This window comes from Gymnodraco acuticeps, unplaced genomic scaffold, assembly GCF_902827175.1.
Source record: "Gymnodraco acuticeps unplaced genomic scaffold, fGymAcu1.1, whole genome shotgun sequence".
In the NCBI taxonomy this organism is placed as follows: Eukaryota; Metazoa; Chordata; class Actinopteri; order Perciformes; family Bathydraconidae; genus Gymnodraco; species Gymnodraco acuticeps.
The window spans coordinates 218,144-237,424 of NW_022990146.1; the positions used below are offsets into that span (position 1 = coordinate 218,144).

Here is a 19,281-nt window from a genome sequence, read left to right on the forward strand (position 1 = left end):
TCTCTCTGTTCTCCATCTTTCCTTTAAACTCTTAAAAAGCTTCCTTAGGCACTGATGTTGCGGGGTTGCATCTCTTAAAAGTCTTTTTCAGGCACTAGAGTTGCTGGGTTGGAAAATGGAGACTGGGTGAACAACGGTATGAAATTCAATCCGGTCAGTATGGAACATGTATATGTCATTTTGAACTTTGCATTTAAATATTATTCTGTGTTGGTTGCTACGTTTGGACGGTGTTCCTAGGGGGAACCCCTTTTTTAAGGGGGGGGGGGGGGGGTGTTACGACCCCCTCCACTCCACTAGAGGTCTCTGTCTTTGTGTTCTGCTGGCTGGCTCTTGTTTGTGTTTCAGATGATCAACCCGATGAGCCACACCTGGGCCGTCTACATAAACGTTTCTGAGGATGAAGACTACCTTGAGGTCAACGATGTAGATTCTGATGAGGAAACTGATATTCGCCCAGATGAGACATTCATGTCCAAAAATTGTGAAATTCAGTGGTCCTCATCCCCTAATGGACGCCAGGCAACACTATCAGCAGCAAACATAATGAAGGCAGTGCCAGGGCCCACCAGGATGGCAGTCTCTCGTGTCACAGACAACAAGTCTGCTTTTGAGCTGGTAATTTCAAACACAGTGCTGAAGATCGTTCTGGATATGACCAATCTGGAAGGGAGACGTGTGTATGGGGAAGAGTGGAAGGAGCTGGACAAAATGCATTTACATGTGTATTTGGGTCTCCTCATCCTGGCTGGGGTCTACAAATCCAAGGATGAATCGACAGACAGCCTGTGGGACGCAGACACAGGCAGGAATATATTTCGAGCCACAATGTCTCTGGGGACTTTCCACATTTTCTCAAGAGTGATCCGATTTGATAATCGTGACACAAGAGCTGGCAGACATGAGAGAGACAAGCTGGCAGCTATAAGGACAGTGTGGGACAAGTGGGTAGAGCGGCTTCCACTTTTCTACAACCCAGGACCTAATGTCACAGTGGATGAAAGGCTGGTGGCATTCAGAGGTCGTTGCCCGTTCAAGCAATACATGCCTTCGAAACCGGCAAAATATGGCTTGAAAATATGGGCAGTATGTGATGCAAACTCCAGCTATGTACTAAACATGCAGGTTTACACTGGAAAGCCAGTTGGAGGAGCCCCAAAGAGGAATCAGGGCATGAGGGTTGTGCTCGACATGGCACAGGGTCTCAGGGGTCACAACATAACATGTCACCATTTCTTCACGTCCTACAACCTGGGTCAGGGGCTCCTGAAGAGAAAGCTAACAATGGTTGGAACTGTACGAAAGAACAGAACGGAACTCCTTGCCGAAATGCTGGTGATAAAGAACAGGGTCCCTCAATCTTCCAAGTTTATGTTCACAGACACCACAACCCTACACACACATACTCTTAATTGCTGTTACAATAAAATACTTATGACTCATTTGGCTTGATTCTAAGTGACCGGGTCAAGTTGACCCTGAACAGAAGAGGTGTCTCGTCTCTATTTATTAACATCAACCAATTGTAAAACAAGTTGGAATATTTTAAAATGTATTTAAAACATGTTATGTTATGCAAAACTAATGTATTTTGTATCAAGGTTTTTCCAATTTAAAAAAGGAAATAGAAAAATGTATTTGAATGTATATGTTTTGAGAAAAACGAGTGACTTATTCTAATGGAATCATGATCTGTGAGGGGTGAATAACACAATTGTACTAAATATTGATTTCATTGATAGTAATAAAAGGTACAAACTATGTAAACCATTTTTGGATAATTAAACATGCACTGGTTCAAATTGACCCACGAATATCATTGCTGTTACAAAAAACGAATATAAAAGGAGAGTTAAACAAGAAATAGTCGAGTCAAGGGGTCGAAGAAATGATTATTTGTGATTAGTAGCGAATCGGTTGCAGGTGGGTGAAAACAGGCTTAGGGAGTAACGTATTACATGTAACGGCATCAGGATACAAAATAGACAAATGTATTCCCTTACCAACACACTTGGTATTTTTAAACGATTACCTCATTTAAATATTTTGTGACAAACTTTGCAGATCTATTTTTCCTCTCCTGTGTGGACTCTCATGTGTGACTTTAAATGTCCACTCCGTGAAAAAGCTTTCTCACAGATTGTACAGGTGAATGGTTTCTCTCCTGTGTGGACTCTCATGTGTGTCTTTAAATATCCACTCTGTGGAAAAGCTTTCTCACAGATTGTACAGGTGAATGGTTTCTCTCCTGTGTGGATTCTCATGTGTGTCTTTAAATGTCCACTATGTGAAAAAGCTTTCTTACAGACTGTACATGTGAATGGTTTATCTCCTGTGTGGACTCTCATGTGTATCTTTAAATATCCACTCTGTGGAAAAGCTTTCTCACAGACTGTACAGGTGAATGGTTTATCTCCTGTGTGGACTCTCATGTGTATCTTTAAATATACGCTATGTGAAAAAGCTTTCTTACAGACTGTACAGCTGAATGGATTCTCTCCTGTGTGGACTCTCATGTGTCTCTTTAAATGTCCACTCAGTGAAAAAGCTTTCTTACAGACTGAGCAGCTGTGTGGTATCTCTCCTGTGTGGATTATCATGTGTTCCTTTAAATTTCCACTCTGTGAAAAAGCTTTCTTACAGACTGAGCAGGTGAATGGTTTCTCTCCTGTGTGGACTCTCATGTGTATCTTTAAACTTCCACTATGTGAAAAAGCTTTCTTACAGACTGTACAGCTGAATGGTTTCTCTCCTGTGTGGACTCTCATGTGTATCTTTAAATATCCACTCTGTGGAAAAGCTTTCTTACAGACTGAGCAGCTGAATGGTTTCTTTTCAGCACTACATTGTGGGTCACTGACAGATTCATGTCTATTTTTCAGTGAGTTTGAGCCTGAGGCAGGTTCTCTGGTCTCTTTCCAATCAGCACTGTCTTCGGTGTCAGGTTCAGAAGAGTCTCCAGTGTGGTCCTCAGTCTTTGGATGCAAACTGCTCTCTGGATCTGAGTTCCTGGCTGGTTCTGGTCCTCGACAGTCTTCTCCATCAGCTTCTGTTTCCATGTGTTCAGTTTGTCTTTGATGAGGCTGAGAGGACTGAGGTTTCTCTTCATCATCTTCACTCTTCACAGGGTCAGGAGTGAAAGTGGACTTGGTGATATCAGCCTCCTCCAGCTCCTGAAGCTGCTCTCCCTCCTGTTCCTGCTTAATGTGTGGGGTGGGCTCTGGGTCCTCCTGGTCCAGACTGGTGCTCCTCTCCTGCTGGTCAGGGAGAAGCTCTTCTTTAACCACCACCAGCTGCTGGACGTCTGCAGGAAACAGGAAACACAATCAGAAGAAACGGTTAAGTGTTAGCATTTAAAAATCTCATCGCCATTACAATGGGAGACATTTTGCAGCCCTAATTAATGCCTTTGTTTTTATATGTTCACATTATCTTTCTTAGTCCCACCTATTGTGTATTTCTGTTGGCTCAAGTCACCTCATGTAGCCCAGCCCCTTTCCACTTCCAGTTAAAAATGTTAAAGGGTTTTTTCTTCTGGCGTAGCACTAGCCGCAATGTAAACAAGGAATTGTATTTGGGATCGTTCACAGATACACTACGCCTACAGTATAGAATGAAAATACTCTGTTACAAATTAAAATCCTGCATTCAAACCTTATTTAAGTAAAAGTATGCAAATATTAACAGAACATTTGACGGTGTTGGGGAATATTTTCCAAGGCCCATAACTTTGACCCAGTTTATCAGTTCAAACTGTCCTGACTGAGCACACGCACCTCGTAACCTTGGCTGCTGTGCTCTCAGTGTTCTGTCTCCCTGTTCCTGCCTGTTGGCGTCAGCTGATAGAGGTGTTATGATTCTATGTTCCTGCCTGTTGACGTCAGCTGATAGAGGTGTTATGATTTTATGTTGTTATGCAGCATGTTGATGATGCTCTCGGAACTAGCTAAATACATGGGTCTGGGGTAGAGTTCTTCAGAATTGACGTGGCAACTCTCCAGTGCAGTCAGATCGTGGCTGCTGTGACTTGTGATGTGAATTCTCCGGCCGAAGCTCCAAATAAACCATCAGTGTTTGACATCAAAGCTCCTGCTCTTCACGTGTCTCTTTCCTGAGTCGGTGACTCCCACTGCATTGCTACACAGAAGTTTCCCTTACAAATTGGCGTCGTAGGCAGGATACCAAAAAATCTTCAGAACTGGTAAGTGTAATTTCAAATCTACATTTGGACATTGCCTTGCCAGAATCTGTGATTGACGGTATCCTGAAATTACCTGTGAAACTGAGCGGCTGTGTTTCGTTTTTGGTTAATGAACATTTGGGGATAATAAACCCAGGGGATCAGTGTCTGGGGACTCAGTCCTGGCTGATTTCCTCTGTGTGTGATGCTCGGGACGGATTAACCATTGTTGTTATACAATTAACCATTGTTGTTCTCTACCGTCCACCAGGCGCCTTGGGGGACTTCTTGGAGGAATTAGATAATCTCCTCTCACACATCCCTGAAACTGGCCATCCCGCTGTACTTCTCGGAGACTTCAACCTCCAGACAGGGAAGATAGACAAACTAACATCTCTGTTAACCGCCTTTGCTTTCTCACTGTCTCCATCCCCACCAACTCATAAAGCTGGCAATGTCCTTGATCTCATATTCTCAAGGAACTGCACTACTTCTAACCTCTCTGTAAACCCGCTCCACACATCCGATCACTTCTTCATTTCATTCTCTCTACCCCTTTCCAAACATAACAGACTAGTCTCTTCTCATCCTGCACCTGTCCGCCGTAACCTTCGTTCCCTCTCCCCCTCTACCTTTGCCTCATCGGTGCTCTCAGCCCTCCCTTCCTCTGACTCGTTCCAAATCCTGCCTCCAAACTCTGCTGCAGAAACTCTCCTCTCTACTCTCTCATCCTCTCTGGACTCTCTCTGTCCTCTCACATCTCGGCAGGCTCGTCATTCCCCTCCTGCTCCCTGGCTAAATGACGCACTGCGTACTAATAGAACCGTCCGTAGGGCAGCAGAGCGGAAACGGTGGAAATCCAAAAACCAAGACGACCTCCTAACCTATCAGGCTCTACTCTCCTCTTTCTCTGCTTTGATCTCTCAGGCAAAAAGCACTTTATTTCAAGATAAGATCCAAACTTCCTATTCCAATCCCAAAAAACTATTATCCATCTTCTCCTCCCTCCTGGACCCCCCCAAAGCCCCTCCCCCCTCCTCACTTCTGTCAAGCGACTTTGTTAACCACTTTGAAAAAAAGGTTGATGATATTCGCTCTTCTTTTTCTGACTCACCTTTACTCACCGCTGGGTCACCAGACCCTCCTTCCACCAACACACTAACCTCCTTTTCCCCTCTCTCTCCAAGTGAGGTTCTTACCCTCATTACCTCTGCCCGCCCTACCACCTTTCCTCTGGACCCTATCCCTTCAAACCTCCTTCAGACTGTCGCTCCTGATATTCTACTGTTTCTCTCCCATTTCATCAACACTTCTCTAACTTCTGGTCACTTTCCAAACAGTCTCAAGGAGGCAAGAGTAAACCCTCTCCTAAAGAAACCCACTCTCAACCCGTCTGATGTTATAAACTACAGGCCTGTCTCTCTCCTCCCGTTCCTGTCTAAAACACTTGAACGCGCTGTCTTTAAACAACTCTCCTTATCTCCATCAGAACAACCTTCTGGATCCGCACCAGTCTGGTTTCAAGGCAGGTCACTCCACAGAAACTGCCCTCCTTGCTGTCACTGAGGAACTGCACACTGCTAAAGCAGCCAAGGCCATGAATGGCCATGAATGGCCAAGGCCATCCTCTGTCATCATGCTTTTGGACCTGTCTGCTGCATTCAACAAGGTGAATAATCAAATCCTCCTTCGCACTCTCCAAGAACTTGGAGTTTCAGGCTCTGCACTTTCCCTCATCACCTCATACCTCAAAGACCGCACCTACAGGGTTACTTGGAGAGGGTCGGATCCCGACCCTTGTCAATTAACTACAGGGGTCCCTCAGGGCTCTGTTCTTGGTCCCCTCCTCTTCTCCTTGTACACAAACTCGCTCGGATCTGTCATTAGCCCGCATGGTTTTTCATACCACTGCTACGATGACGACACCCAATTGATTATGTCCTTTCCCCGCTCAGAGACCCAGGTCGTCGCACGCATCTCTGCTTGTCTAGCTGACATCTCTCAGTGGATGTCTGCTCATCACCTCAAGCTCAACCTTGACAAGACTGAACTGCTTTTCCTTCCAGGAAAATATTGTCCCACTCTTGACCTAACAATCAACATCGGCACCTCTATGGTTTCCCCGACTCAGACTGCAAGGAATCTGGGTGTGATCCTAGATAACAACCTGTCCTTCACTGCAAACATAGCTGCTACAACCCGCTGCTGCAGATACACGCTTTACAACATCAGGAAGATACGTCCCCAGCTGACCCAGAAAGCGACGCAGGTTCTGGTCCAGGCTCTCGTCATCTCACGCCTAGACTACTGCAACTCCCTCCTGGCTGGTCTACCTGCATGTGCCATCCGACCTTTGCAGCTCATCCAGAATGCAGCGGCTCGTCTGCTCTTCAACCATCCTAAATTCTCCCACACCACGCCGCTATTCCGCTCCCTCCACTGGCTTCCGGTAACTGCTAGAATCCACTTCAAGATTCGTACCATGCTGCGAATGGATCTGGCCCTTCCTACATCCAGGACATGGTTAAACCGTACACCCCAGCACGTGCACTCCACTCTGCATCAACCAAACGGCTCGCTGCACCCTCGCTGCGAAGGGGACCCAAGTTCCCATAAGCAAAAACACGTGGGTTTGCTATCCTGGCTCCAAAATGGTGGAATGAGCTCCCCATTGAAATCAGGACAGCAGAAAGCTTAAACACCTTCCGGCGCAGACTGAAAACTCATCTCTTTCGACTCCACTTCGAGCGATATAACTATTAACAAAGCACTTATATACTAATAAAGGACTGGCTTACCTAAAGCCAGTTGAGTAGAATTTGAAATGTTTTTGCTCTATGAAACCTGATGTACTTATATGATTCTGTTTTCTTCAAGTTTGTATTTTGTTGGTCGAACACACTTATTGTAAGTCGTTTTGGATAAAAGCGTCAGCTAAATGCAATGTAATGTAATGTAATGGAAGTGCCATACAAGCATACACAGCTCATGTTTAGAGAGACCTTAAAGAAAGGCATCAGTGAAGTGGAGCTTCTGTGTGAAAGCAATGTAAAAGATTTGTATTGGACAAATCGCAGAATTCTGGGGGTTTCAGCAGCCAACACAGCAGTTGAAAATAAGCAGCCGGAGATATTACTGCTATCGCCTCTGTAAAACACGGCTCCAGCTGCAGCCGCGGGTGTGTGTGTAAAACCTCCCCGTGTTTGTGGGGCTAGAGAAGTGCAACTGAGAGGGAGAAAGTCACAGCCTTTTGTCTATAGCTTTAACTCACACCACCGCCGTCTCTATTAAAAACGAGATGGTCTAAAAGCACTCGTTGTTTGTGACCGCTTTCTCATGGTAAGACAAGCCAGCGCGAGGTGCGTGCATCACCCGATGTGCCACAAACAACTTTTAAAATACAGTTAAAAATACACATTGAGGAGCTGGTGGCGGTCCGGGGTGCATACATACAATTATAGGCTAATTGATCACGGGTGGGTAGTGGCAAGCAAGTGTAGAACAAAACATCGTTGTGATGAACTCGATAGCAAGTGTATAGGCTGGTCGTGTCGGACTACAGTCAACTGGGCTGTTGTTGGAGAGAAAGGGTAGAGGGAAAAGTCTGTGAGCTCCTGATCGGGGGGGCACAGCGCCACTAGAAAAGAGTAGTGGTGTCGCGAGAGGATAAGCTAGTTATTGCTCTTGGACGGCTTTCAGGCACCGATCTAGGACTTGTATACAAAAGTGGACGCGCAAGTCAAGGTGCCCCACTGGAGATAATTCCCCACCCCCTCTGAAACCTCTTAATTCTGACTAAATTGAGCTGGATGAGCTTTGCTGTCACGCTGGTGTTTATTACGAGTTCATGTTTGTTTGTCTGATTGTTTGTATGGAGGGTCTATATTTGTTTGTCTTCCCGCCGTCTTGTGTATGTTTTGTAACAACTAATAATGAATCAGTCCATAGACAGGGTAAAATGAACTAAACTTTAGTTATCTCACCAAAAGTAAATTACTTGAGAAAAATAAATAATATAAAGATGTAAAGAAAAATTCTGGTAGTATAAATGTGCTGCAAAATGAAAATAAATAGCAAGAGTGTTTTTATGTCCTGCATCTGAGTGTGCAGAGGAAAATGTAAACAAGAAGCCCACTGTTCAGGGTGAGTGCTAGGTGTAAGAAGAAAATAAGATTATATTGCTTTAAGAATCCATTCTTAAATGGTATTGCTGGTATGTTAAGATATGTTTGTGACCTTGTATAAACCCTATGCCCCGTCCTATACCCTGAGACCCTCAGAGGCATCACTGCTGGTTGTAAAGACCTGCCTGAGGAGATCAGGGTTGCAAAATCTGTTTTTTTAGGTCAATGTTGTATTATTTGTTTCATTTATTCTTAATCTATGTATTGTATGGTAATAATGAATAAAAACGTAATGTATTGAACACATTCCGAAACAAAGCAGATAAGACAGAACTAGACTCAGACATAATACTAATTGTTGTTGAAACCTTTTGCGCTGTTGCTGTAAAATGGAAACTTTGTTGATTATCTATTCCAACTGGCCACTGGAATCAGGTAATTAATATAAGTTGAAGTTCAATTACAGTTTTAAAAATAGTTTAACATTCTTTATTAAACTGCTTCAAATTATTTCTCGTATCAACCAATTGGTCTTCATAGACATTACTCAAATTAAAATAGTTGCTACTGACAAGTTTTCTGAAACCGAGCTTATGAACAACAGAGTAAAGGTTGCTGGTTAAGCCAGGATCAATATATTTGTTGAAGTTTTTATTGTGTGCAAAATAAATGTGTTAAATTAATTGAGCAATTCTTTAAAAAGTATAATGTTGCAATCTCTTTAAAATAAGTCATCACAGTTAAAAAATAGATGTTTTCCAAGGGCCTCTCTTTCACAGGCCCACACTTTGAATCATAACACTTCCAAGTCCTACAGAGATCAGTATCACTTTTGTGTTGCAAGCCAAATCCAGGGGTTCTACTCGAGCCCAATTTTAAATACCATAAAGAAAAGTATTGAACCCAGCTCGAGCTAAATGTCAAATGTATTTAATTAATGTGCAAGTGTTTTGATTTAGTTAAAATGTTCCAGTCTAGCTTCCTTCGAGTTTAGTGAAAGCAACATTGGTTCTCATAACATTTTCACTGCTGTCCCAAATGTTTTAAACCACACACACACACACACACACACACACACACACACACACACACACACACACACACACACACACACACACACACACACACACACACACACACACACACACACACACACACACACACACACACACACACACACACACACACACACACACACACACACACACACACACACACACACACACACACACACACACACACACACACACACATACACACACCACACACACACACCACACACACACACACACACACACACACACACACACACACACACACACACACACACTTTGGATAAGTATTCACCTTATCCAAATTGTTGCCTTATTAATTATTAAATTAAGAGTGGTACATAACATAGAATAAATAAAATAACTTTGACTTGATAATTTTGTTCACAACATTAGATCTGTCCTCTAATCTCTACTAGAATAAGATACGTGTGCATGTTTGGGTGTTTTAACACTCCTGTAATGTACCTAATATTGTTATCCTTTTCATTACAGAGCTGGGAAAATTGTGTATTGCTTAGATTCTGATCCGTGCAAGTCCAATTTTGACTGACTTTAGTTCTAATGTTAATGTTAATTTGATTTCAAAGTAATTATTTAGATTAACTCAACATTTCACATGATGATGGAGACTGGCTCTCATGAGGACCCCCCCCCCCCCGGGAAAGGAAGAGCAAGAGTTACCTCTGCTCAGAGGATAAACACATCAGAGTTACCAGCCAGCCTCAGAAACCGCAAGTTAACAGCACCTCAGATTAGAGCCCACATAAATGATCACAGAGCTCAAGTAGCAGACAATCTCAACATCCACTGTTCAGAGGAGACTGCGTGAATCAGGCCTTCAAGGTCCAATTGCTGCAAAGATCCACTACTGAGGATGAACAACAAGAAGAAGAGAATTGTTTGTGCCAAGAAACACAAGGATTGGACATTAGACAGTGGAAATCTGTACTTTGGTCTGATGGGTCCAAATGAGAGATTTTTGGTTCCAGCCTCCGTGTCTTTGTGAGACGCAGAGAAGATGAGCGGATGGTTTCTGAATGAGTGGTTCCCACCGTGAAGCATGGAGGAGGGGGTGAGATGGTGGTGGTGGGGGGGGGGGGTGCTTTACTGGTGTCACTGTTGGTGATTTATTCAGAATTCAAAGGCACCCTTAACCAGCATGGCTACCACAGCATTCTGCAGTAGCCAGCAAAATATAAATCATATTCTGGATTTGATAACACTTTTTTGTTAACTAGATAATTCCAGTTAAAGGTGGGGTAGGTAAGTTTGAGAAACCGGCTTGAGATATACTTTTTGTTATATTCCATGGAATGCTCTTAACATCCCGATAGCAATGAATATCTTAAGTGCTTTGACAAAACATCCATAAAAACACGTCATCTGTGGAAGCCGTAGTACTGTAAAAAGCACGACCAATCATCTGAGCCGGCTAAAGTAACTGGATGGCCGACCTGCCTGTCAGCCTTCCATCTGTGCACAAACTTATCTCGTGCCCTCATTGGTCATGTGCGCGTTCGTGTGTGTTGGAAGAGGGGCTCTGTAAGGAAGTGGCAGATTTTTACGGTTGTGTATTTTCAAAAATTCTAGCGCACTCGAGCTGGTTTCTCCAAAATTACCTACCCCACCTTTAATGTGTTATTTTATAGTTTTGATGTCTTCAGTATAAATCTAGAAAGTAGAACCAATTTAAATAAAAACTTCGAAAGAGAAGATGTGTCCAAACTTTTGACTGCATCTAATACTAGTGTATATCTCTCTCAAAATATATATATATTCTGTGTATATATATATATATATATACAGAATATGTTATAAATACATGTTAGCAATAATTGATTGATGAGATTTTACATTAATTTATATTAATGTTTTAATTACTTAATGACCTTTGAACTAGTTCCCCTATTCTTTATCAAGTAACATTTTAGATTAGATTTAGATTTCATTTATTATTGAACATATTTATTAGGGATGCTCCGATCGCCAATTTTGGGGCCGATCGCCAATCGCCGGAATCAGCATCGGCTGATACCGATCGCCGATCAGATCGAGTGGGCGGGGCCTATGGGGATCTTCCATTTAAAGTGATATTTAAAACTCAGTTAATGGGGCTCATTCACTGGAGCTTCCACAAACAACAACCAACATAATTATTACATTCAAATTAAGTACATTATTCAATTTACATTACCTGTGGATAATAACACGGGAGAAATTAGCGGAAGCGCTCTCCCTCTCTCCCCCTCTCTCTCTCTCCCTCTCTCCTGAGAGCCTGATCAATCGGTAGAAAGTGAGTATCGTCCGATATCGATCGGTGGCCGATCGATCGGAGCATCCCTAATATTTATTCATTGATTACTTAGTTTAGCTAGTTTAGCTTGTTCCAGAGGTAGATAAAATAGCACGTGTGTTTGGTCTAACTTGAAACGTGTGTTTTGCTCCGCTCACTGGTCCATTACAGCAACGTGCACTTGTTGTTACATTACATTTAGCTGACGCTTTTATCCAAAGCGACTTACAATAAGTGCGTTCGACCAACAAAATACAAACTTGAAGAAAACAGAACATCAGGTTTCATAGAGCAAAAACATTTCAAGTGCTACTCAACAGGCTTTAGGTAAGCCAGTCCTTTATTAGTATATAAGTGCTTTGTTAATAGTTCTATCGCTCAAAGTGGAGTCGAAAGAGATGAGTTTTCAGTCTGCGCTGAAAGGTGTGTAAGCTATCTGCTGTCCTGATGTCAATGGGGAGCTCATTCAACCATTTTGGAGCCAGGATAGCAATCCCCCGTGTTTTTGCTGATGGGAACTTGGGTCCCCTTCGCAGCGAGGGTGCAGTGAGCCGTTTGGTTGATGCAGAGCGGAGTGCACGTGCTGGGGTGTACGGTTTAACCATGTCCTGGATGTAGGAAGGGCCAGATCCATTAGCAGCATGGTACGCAAGTACCATTGTCTTGAAGTGGATTCTAGCAGTTACCGGAAGCCAGTGAGGGGAGCGGAGGAGCGGCGTGGTGTGGTTAGGAAGGTTGAAGACCAGACGAGCCGCTGCATTCTGGATGAGCTGCAGAGGTCGGATGGCACATGCAGGTAGACCAGCCAGGAGGGAGTTGCAGTAGTCTAGGCGTGAGATGACCAGAGCCTGGACCAGAACCTGCGTCGCTTTCTGGGTCAGCTGGGGACGTATCCTCCTGATGTTGTAAAGCGTGTATCTGCAGCAGCGGGTTGTAGCAGCTATGTTTGCAGTGAAGGACAGGTTGTTATCTAGGGTCACACCCAGATTCCTTGCAGTCTGAGTCGGGGAAACAATAGAGGTGCCGATGTTGATTGTTAGGTCAAGAGTGGGACAATCTTTTCCCGGAAGGAAAAGCAGTTCAGTCTTGTCAAGGTTGAGCTTGAGGTGATGAGCAGACATCCACTGAGAGATGTCAGCTAGACAAGCAGAGATGCGTGCGACGACCTGGGTCTCTGAGCGGGGAAAGGACAGGATTAATTGGGTGTCGTAAGCGTAGCAGTGGTATGAAAAACCATGCGGGCTAATGACAGATCCGAGCGAGTTTGTGTACAAGGAAAAGAGGAGGGGACCAAGAACAGAGCCCTGAGGGACCCCTGTAGTTAATTGACAAGGGTCGGACTCAGACCCTCTCCAAGTCACCCTGTAGGTACGGTCTTTGAGGTATGAGGTGAGGAGGGAAAGTGCAGAGCCTGAAACTCCAAGTTCTTGGAGAGTGCGAAGGAGGATCTGATGATTCACCGTGTCGAATGCAGCAGACAGGTCCAAAAGGATGATGACAGAGGAGAGGGAAGCTGCTTTAGCAGTGTGCAGTTCCTCAGTGACAGCAAGGAGGGCAGTTTCTGTGGAGTGACCTGCTTTGAAACCAGACTGGTGCGGATCCAGAAGGTTGTTCTGATGGAGATAACAGGAGAGTTGTTTAAAGACAGCGCGTTCAAGTGTTTTAGACCGGAATGGGAGGAGAGAGACAGGCCTGTAGTTTATAACATCAGACGGGTTGAGAGTGGGTTTCTTTAGGAGAGGGTTTACTCTTGCCTCCTTGAGACTGTTTGGAAAGTGACCAGAAGTTAGAAGTGTTGATGAAATGGGTGAGAAACGGTAGAATATCAGGAGCGATAGTCTGAAGGAGGTTTGAGGGGATAGGGTCCAGAGGACAGGTGGTAGGGCGGGCAGAGGTAATGAGGGTAAGAACCTCACTTGGAGAGAGGGGGGAAAAGGAGGTTAGTGTGTGGGTGAAAGGAGGGTCTGGTGACCCAGCGGTGAGTAAAAGTGAGTCAGAAAAAGAAGAGCGAATATCATCAACCTTTTTTTCAAAGTGGTTAACAAAGTCACTTGACAGAAGGGAGGAGGGGGAAGGGGCTTTGGGAGGGTCCAAGAGGGTCGAGAAGATGGAAAATAGTTTTTTGGGATTGGAATAGGAAGATTGGATCTTTAGAACCAAAGAGGATAAATGTCTGAAATGTCCTGATTTTAAATTGTCTGATATTAATCTTAGTGTCTGTAATAAATCTAAATATCTTGGACACTTTATTACAGAACAAATTACAGATGATGAAGATATGTATAGGCAATGCCGCATGATGTATGCACAAGCAAACATTCTCTTACGTAAGTTTGGTGCATGTACAGATGGAGTGAAGATGTCTGTTCAGAGCATATTGCACACCGCTCTATACGGCACATTTGTGGTCAAACTACAGAAAAGCAAGTTTACGGAAACTTCAAGTAGCTTATAATGATGCCATGAGAATATTGCTGAAGAGACCTCGATGGTCTAGTGCAAGTGAAATGTTTGTGGCTGCAGGAGTCAATACTCTACAAGCTGTTTTAAGAAATCTTATGTATAAATGTATTTGCCGGCTTAATGACTGTAATAATGAAATCCTCTTGGCCTTATCGAACATAAGGTTTAGTACTACACGCTACCAATCACAGTTGTGGAGACATTGGTATAGTTGTTTCTTTGTAGGACACTGATTTAAATTATTCTTAAACTATGAATTATTTTTATGCTGTGTATGTAATTTATTATATGTAATGTCTTGTCTTTTATCTGGACCCTGAGTCTGTAATAAAGTTTTAATAATAATAATAATTATCCTGAAAGAAAGTGCTTTTTGCCTGAGAGATCGAAGCAGAGAAAGAGGAGAGGAGAGCCTGATAGGTTAGGAGGTCGTCATGGTGTTTGGATTTCCACCTTTTCCGCTCTGCTGCCCGAAAGACAGTTCTATTAGCACACAGTGCGTCATTTAGCCAAGGAGCAGGAGGGGACTGACGAGCCTGCCGAGATGTGAGAGGACAGAGAGAGTCCAGAGAGGATGAGAGAGTAGCGAGGAGAGTTTCTGCAGCAGAGTTTGGAGGTAGGAGTTGGAACGAGTCAGAGGAAGGGAGGGCTGAGAGCACTGATGAGGCAAAGGTAGAGGGGGAGAGGGAACGAAGGTTACGGCGGACAGGTGCAGGATGAGAAGATATTAGTTTGTTATGTTTGGAAAGGGGTAGAGAGAATGAAATGAAGAAGTGATCGGATGTGTGGAGCGGGTTTACAGAGAGGTTAGAAGTAGTGCAGTTCCTTGAGAATATGAGATCAAGGACATTGCCAGCTTTATGAGTTGGTGGGGATGGAAACAGTGAGAAAGCAAAGGCGGTTAACAGAGATGTTAGTTCGTCTATCTTCCATGTCTGGAGGTTGAAGTCTCCGAGAAGTACAGCGGGAGGGTCAGTTTCAGGGATGTGTGAGAGGAGATTATATAATTCCTCCAAGAAGTCCCCCAAGGCGCCTGGTGGACGGTAGAGAACAACAATGGTTAATTGTATAGGATGGGTTACTGTGACGGCATGGAATTCAAAGGTGGAAGGAGTGAAGTTAGGTAGCTTGAAGAGGGAAAAGCTCCATTTGGGAGAGAGCAGGAGACCAGTGCCACCTCCTCTGCCAGTGGGTCTGGGTGTATGGGAGAAGGAATATGCTGTGGAGAGAGCTGCTGGGGTGGATGTGTTGGATGGAGTAATCCAGGTCTCAGTGAGAGCAAGGAAATCCAGAGACTGCAGGGAAGCGTAGCCAGAGATGAAGTCAGCCTTAGGAACAGCTGACTGGCAGTTCCACAGGCCGCCTGAAACTATATGTTGGATCTCAGTGGAGCATGTGGGATAGACGAGAGCAGGCCGGTTATATCGATTACAAGATACACGGGGCCAGTGATAATTGCGAGAAGACACATGAACCAGGGCTCTCGACTAACTTTTTTCCCCATCCTCCCGGAACCGTCCCGAAATACAATCCAAGCCGTCCCGAAATTAATGTGGACCGTCCCGAATTTAAAATGTTAGTTTTTCTACATTATCATTAGTTAAAATCATTCAAAGTGACCTTTAACATAAATAAAACATCATACAAATCATTAGATGATAATTCATCAACCTTTTTATTTGAGTAAATCACATAAACAAAGGCCAAATATATTTAAACAAACACATAAACGAGAAAATTACTCTAATATTGAATCCAATCAAGTCCCATCCAATTAACAACAAAATCCAACTCTCTGTCCTGAAGACAGAACCCAGAGTAACCACTAACCAGGATGACAGTCTGTAACACAGTCAGGAGACCTTTACCAACGGCCCCGCCCCCTCGCACACAGACGGGAGAGAGAGATCTCGTCTGGATTGGAAAGCTCGAAAATACATCATAGACGCATGTTGTAGTCTTATTGCATATTAGAAACGGAGTTGGTGAAAATAAAACTGCGATATAATGTGTATGTAGCAATAATACATATGACATATATTTTAAATGTCTCCAGTACCGATAAAAAGTCCGATAACGTCGGAGCTTAACGTTACCACTGTCTTTAACAATTCCGGCCCGGGGTCCGTTTAATACTGGGTCTCGGTACCCATCCCTACATGGGGAGAGGCAGCATATTGCTAAGGACTAAATACGATGGAGGGTTCTCTTCTCAGCCTTATTACCCATAGGGGATGAAGAGGAGTAAGCAAATAAAGAGGCCGGCGCTCCAGGGTCTGGTTCTGCTGTGCGTTTTTGTGATGTAACGGTAAAACATTTCAGAATTCCTCCACGGGATGCCATTGTACATCACTCAACCCGCGAAATACACACACTCAGTACATAGCTAGACCCCCACATTTGCGGGCCAGGAATTCGCGGGCACAGCCAGCGGCACAGCTGTAGCCACGTACGTGTGTGTGTGTGTGTGTGTGTGTGTGTGTGTGTATGTTGCGGGTTGCTAAATGTTTTGTGCGTGTGTGTTTATGTTGACAATGAGGTTTAATAACTGTGCTACACAAAACGTGCAGTCGGTTTCATTTTCATCGCCGTTTGTAGTAGAGTTAGCGGGGTATTTTTATTTTAACTCTCGTCCCAAATTCGTCCCAAAATTATTTTGTATCCTCCCTGACACTATTTTTTTCGGCCCCGGGACGACGGGACGTCCTTAAGCTCGAGCCCTGACATGAACAGGAATGGAGAAAATACACATCATTATAGCATGAGGGGCTAAACAACCAAATAAAATAAAACACCAGCGATACTTATCTCAATCAAAGTAGGATTTGCCTCCTCTTTGCCACCCTCGTGACTCCAGCAGGACTCTATTGTCTTTGTCAGTCTTCGTCTGTCTGACGCTGACGCTCCAGGAAAGTGCTACCTTTTAGGCCTTCGGGCACATGCACCAGTAAATCCTGCTCAAAGTCTTAAATTCTCTGATATTCCTGGTAAGCTTCAAAGTTGGCCATTGTTCTTCACATTCTTGAGCTTACCCCTAACTCAAAAGCTACTTATAGTAAACACAGTATGATACAAATGTAGTCTTGTAACCTCAGCTACATTATGTTGCTAAAGCAGTTCAAGTAATGGAAACGATAGCTACAGCTAGCCACTAGCTAACTTGCTACTCCGGCGGTCAACGCTTGTGTAACTACACGACCATGGTAACGAGAGCAATACTGAGTGGTAGTTAAAAGTCCAGTAAACGAATATTCAGCAGATATAAATGTTACTTATAGTCGTTTAAAGATAACAACCTAACTCCACTGTCTTCTGTCTGGTTAGCCTGTGAATGATTCAGCCCCTCATGCAGTCCATCGGTTTGTTTTGTTCCCGACTTCTAACTGCTGGTGTTGGTATCATGCGCCAATGAGCAACTCTCATAGGAATGAATGAGGACCCGCCTCCCACGCTGTATCCAGTTCTTATTATACATCCATGGTCTAGTGGCTTGATGGAAAAACAAGGAAGGAAGCCACGACAGGGCTCATTCATGCTTCCACAAACAACAACCAACATAATTATTACATTCAAATTAAGTACATTATTCAAGTTTACATTAACTGTGGATAATAACATGGGAGAAATTCTCTCTCTCTCCCCCTCTCTCGATAGCCTGTCAGTATCTCATGCAGCTCACTGATCCAGTAATGAGTGACCCGACAGTGAAGAATAACCATATGTATAACTAGTTTAGCTTGTTCCAGAGGTAGATCAAATAGCTAAGTGTGTTAGGTCTAACTCTTATGGCGCGTTTCCACTGCAGGCCTCGCTCGGCCTCGCTCGGTTTGGTTAGGCCTATATTTTTCATTTTGAAACGTGTATTACAATGAAATTCAATTCAATTCAAAACCTTTATTTATCCAGGTAAAATCCCATTGAGATCAATGATCTCTTTTTCAAGGGAGACCTGCAGCAGTAGGTTCCACAAGAAGACATACAAACTAGGGCTGTCAAACGATTACAAATTTTAATCAGATTAATCACAGCTTAAAAATGAATTAATCATGATTAATCACCATTCGAACTATGTCCAAAATATGCCATTTATTTATGCATATTGTTGTGGGAATGGAAAGATAAATGAAAGAAGGCAGATATATCCATTTAACATACAGTATCTATGTTTATTATAACATTTTTCTGCGTGTCAAAATGAAAGACAACCCACACACCTATCAATCATCAAACCGTGGGGTCTTAATTCATTACGTGTTGATTTCTATCAACGGGGGAGTACTTCAGGAAAGTCGACGGGGGGAGCGGCTAGTGGAGTACTTCGTGACCACAGAGTGTGAACGTTGTGATCAGCTGTTTTAGCGCAGTTCTCCAGTGAAGGGGGAGGAGTCTCCCTCCGTAGCCGGTTGGCGTAGTTTTGGCACAATTCCGTTGTACAGACCGACGTTAACAGCAGCCCTGTCTGTGCACACGGAGACCGACTCTGTCGTCTGGTGATCTAACCGCCTTCTGGAAAAGCTTCACAAGTACGTCGGTACGCAAATGCGCTTTGTGACACAAGTGACGGTACGCATTTCAGAGAGATTACGCACATAACCTGCGTACCAGTTATGTGCACCCCTGTACTACAGCAAAAGCATTCTCCGTCGGGACTTCCTGCAACAACACCACGCCGTTATCAAAGATGTTCTATTGAGAAGACGATCACTACGTGACAAAAGTTTTCAAAACCGTGGCTACTGAAATCAATCTTACTAACTGCTGTCTGTGCAATCTACTCCGTGCGAGTTGGCAGACTTTATTTTGCTTCCTTTAACATCATTGTTCAAGGTGGGGCTAAGCCATTTCTTGGTATGGGTGTAGGTGTAGCCTACCCCAGCCATACCCTGGCGCTGCCACTGGTGGCACGTATGGGGCGGGCCATTCTGCACATGCGTTAAATGCGTTCAATATTTTAACGCAATTAATTCAAAAAATTAATTACCGCCGTTAACGCGATAATTTTGACAGCACTAATAAAAACATAAACAACAGAACAACAAAAAGAACATCATACAGCAAAATGTACAGGGATTACAATTTACATATTTAACCACATGTACAGGTACCAACAGCATCTGATTTTGTAGCATCCAACCGAGCTTTAAAAACATTTAGTGGTACTAGCGT

The 19,281-nt window shown here is 43.7% G+C and overlaps 1 protein-coding gene across 1 annotated transcript in view; it reads right to left on the reverse strand.

Annotated features, from left to right (window-relative positions):
* Positions 1–1,872: 1,872 nt before the first annotated feature.
* LOC117546865 (zinc finger protein 664-like) overlaps positions 1,873–19,281 on the reverse strand; it is a 30,279-nt gene continuing 12,870 nt past the window's right edge. The window contains exons 3-4 of the mRNA XM_034217223.1: positions 2,708–3,296; positions 1,873–2,539 (exon numbers count right to left, since the gene is read on the reverse strand). Coding sequence (XP_034073114.1) covers positions 2,067–2,539; positions 2,708–3,296 — 1,062 coding nt within the window. The 3' untranslated portion in view covers positions 1,873–2,066. The remainder of the gene's footprint in view (positions 2,540–2,707; positions 3,297–19,281) is intronic.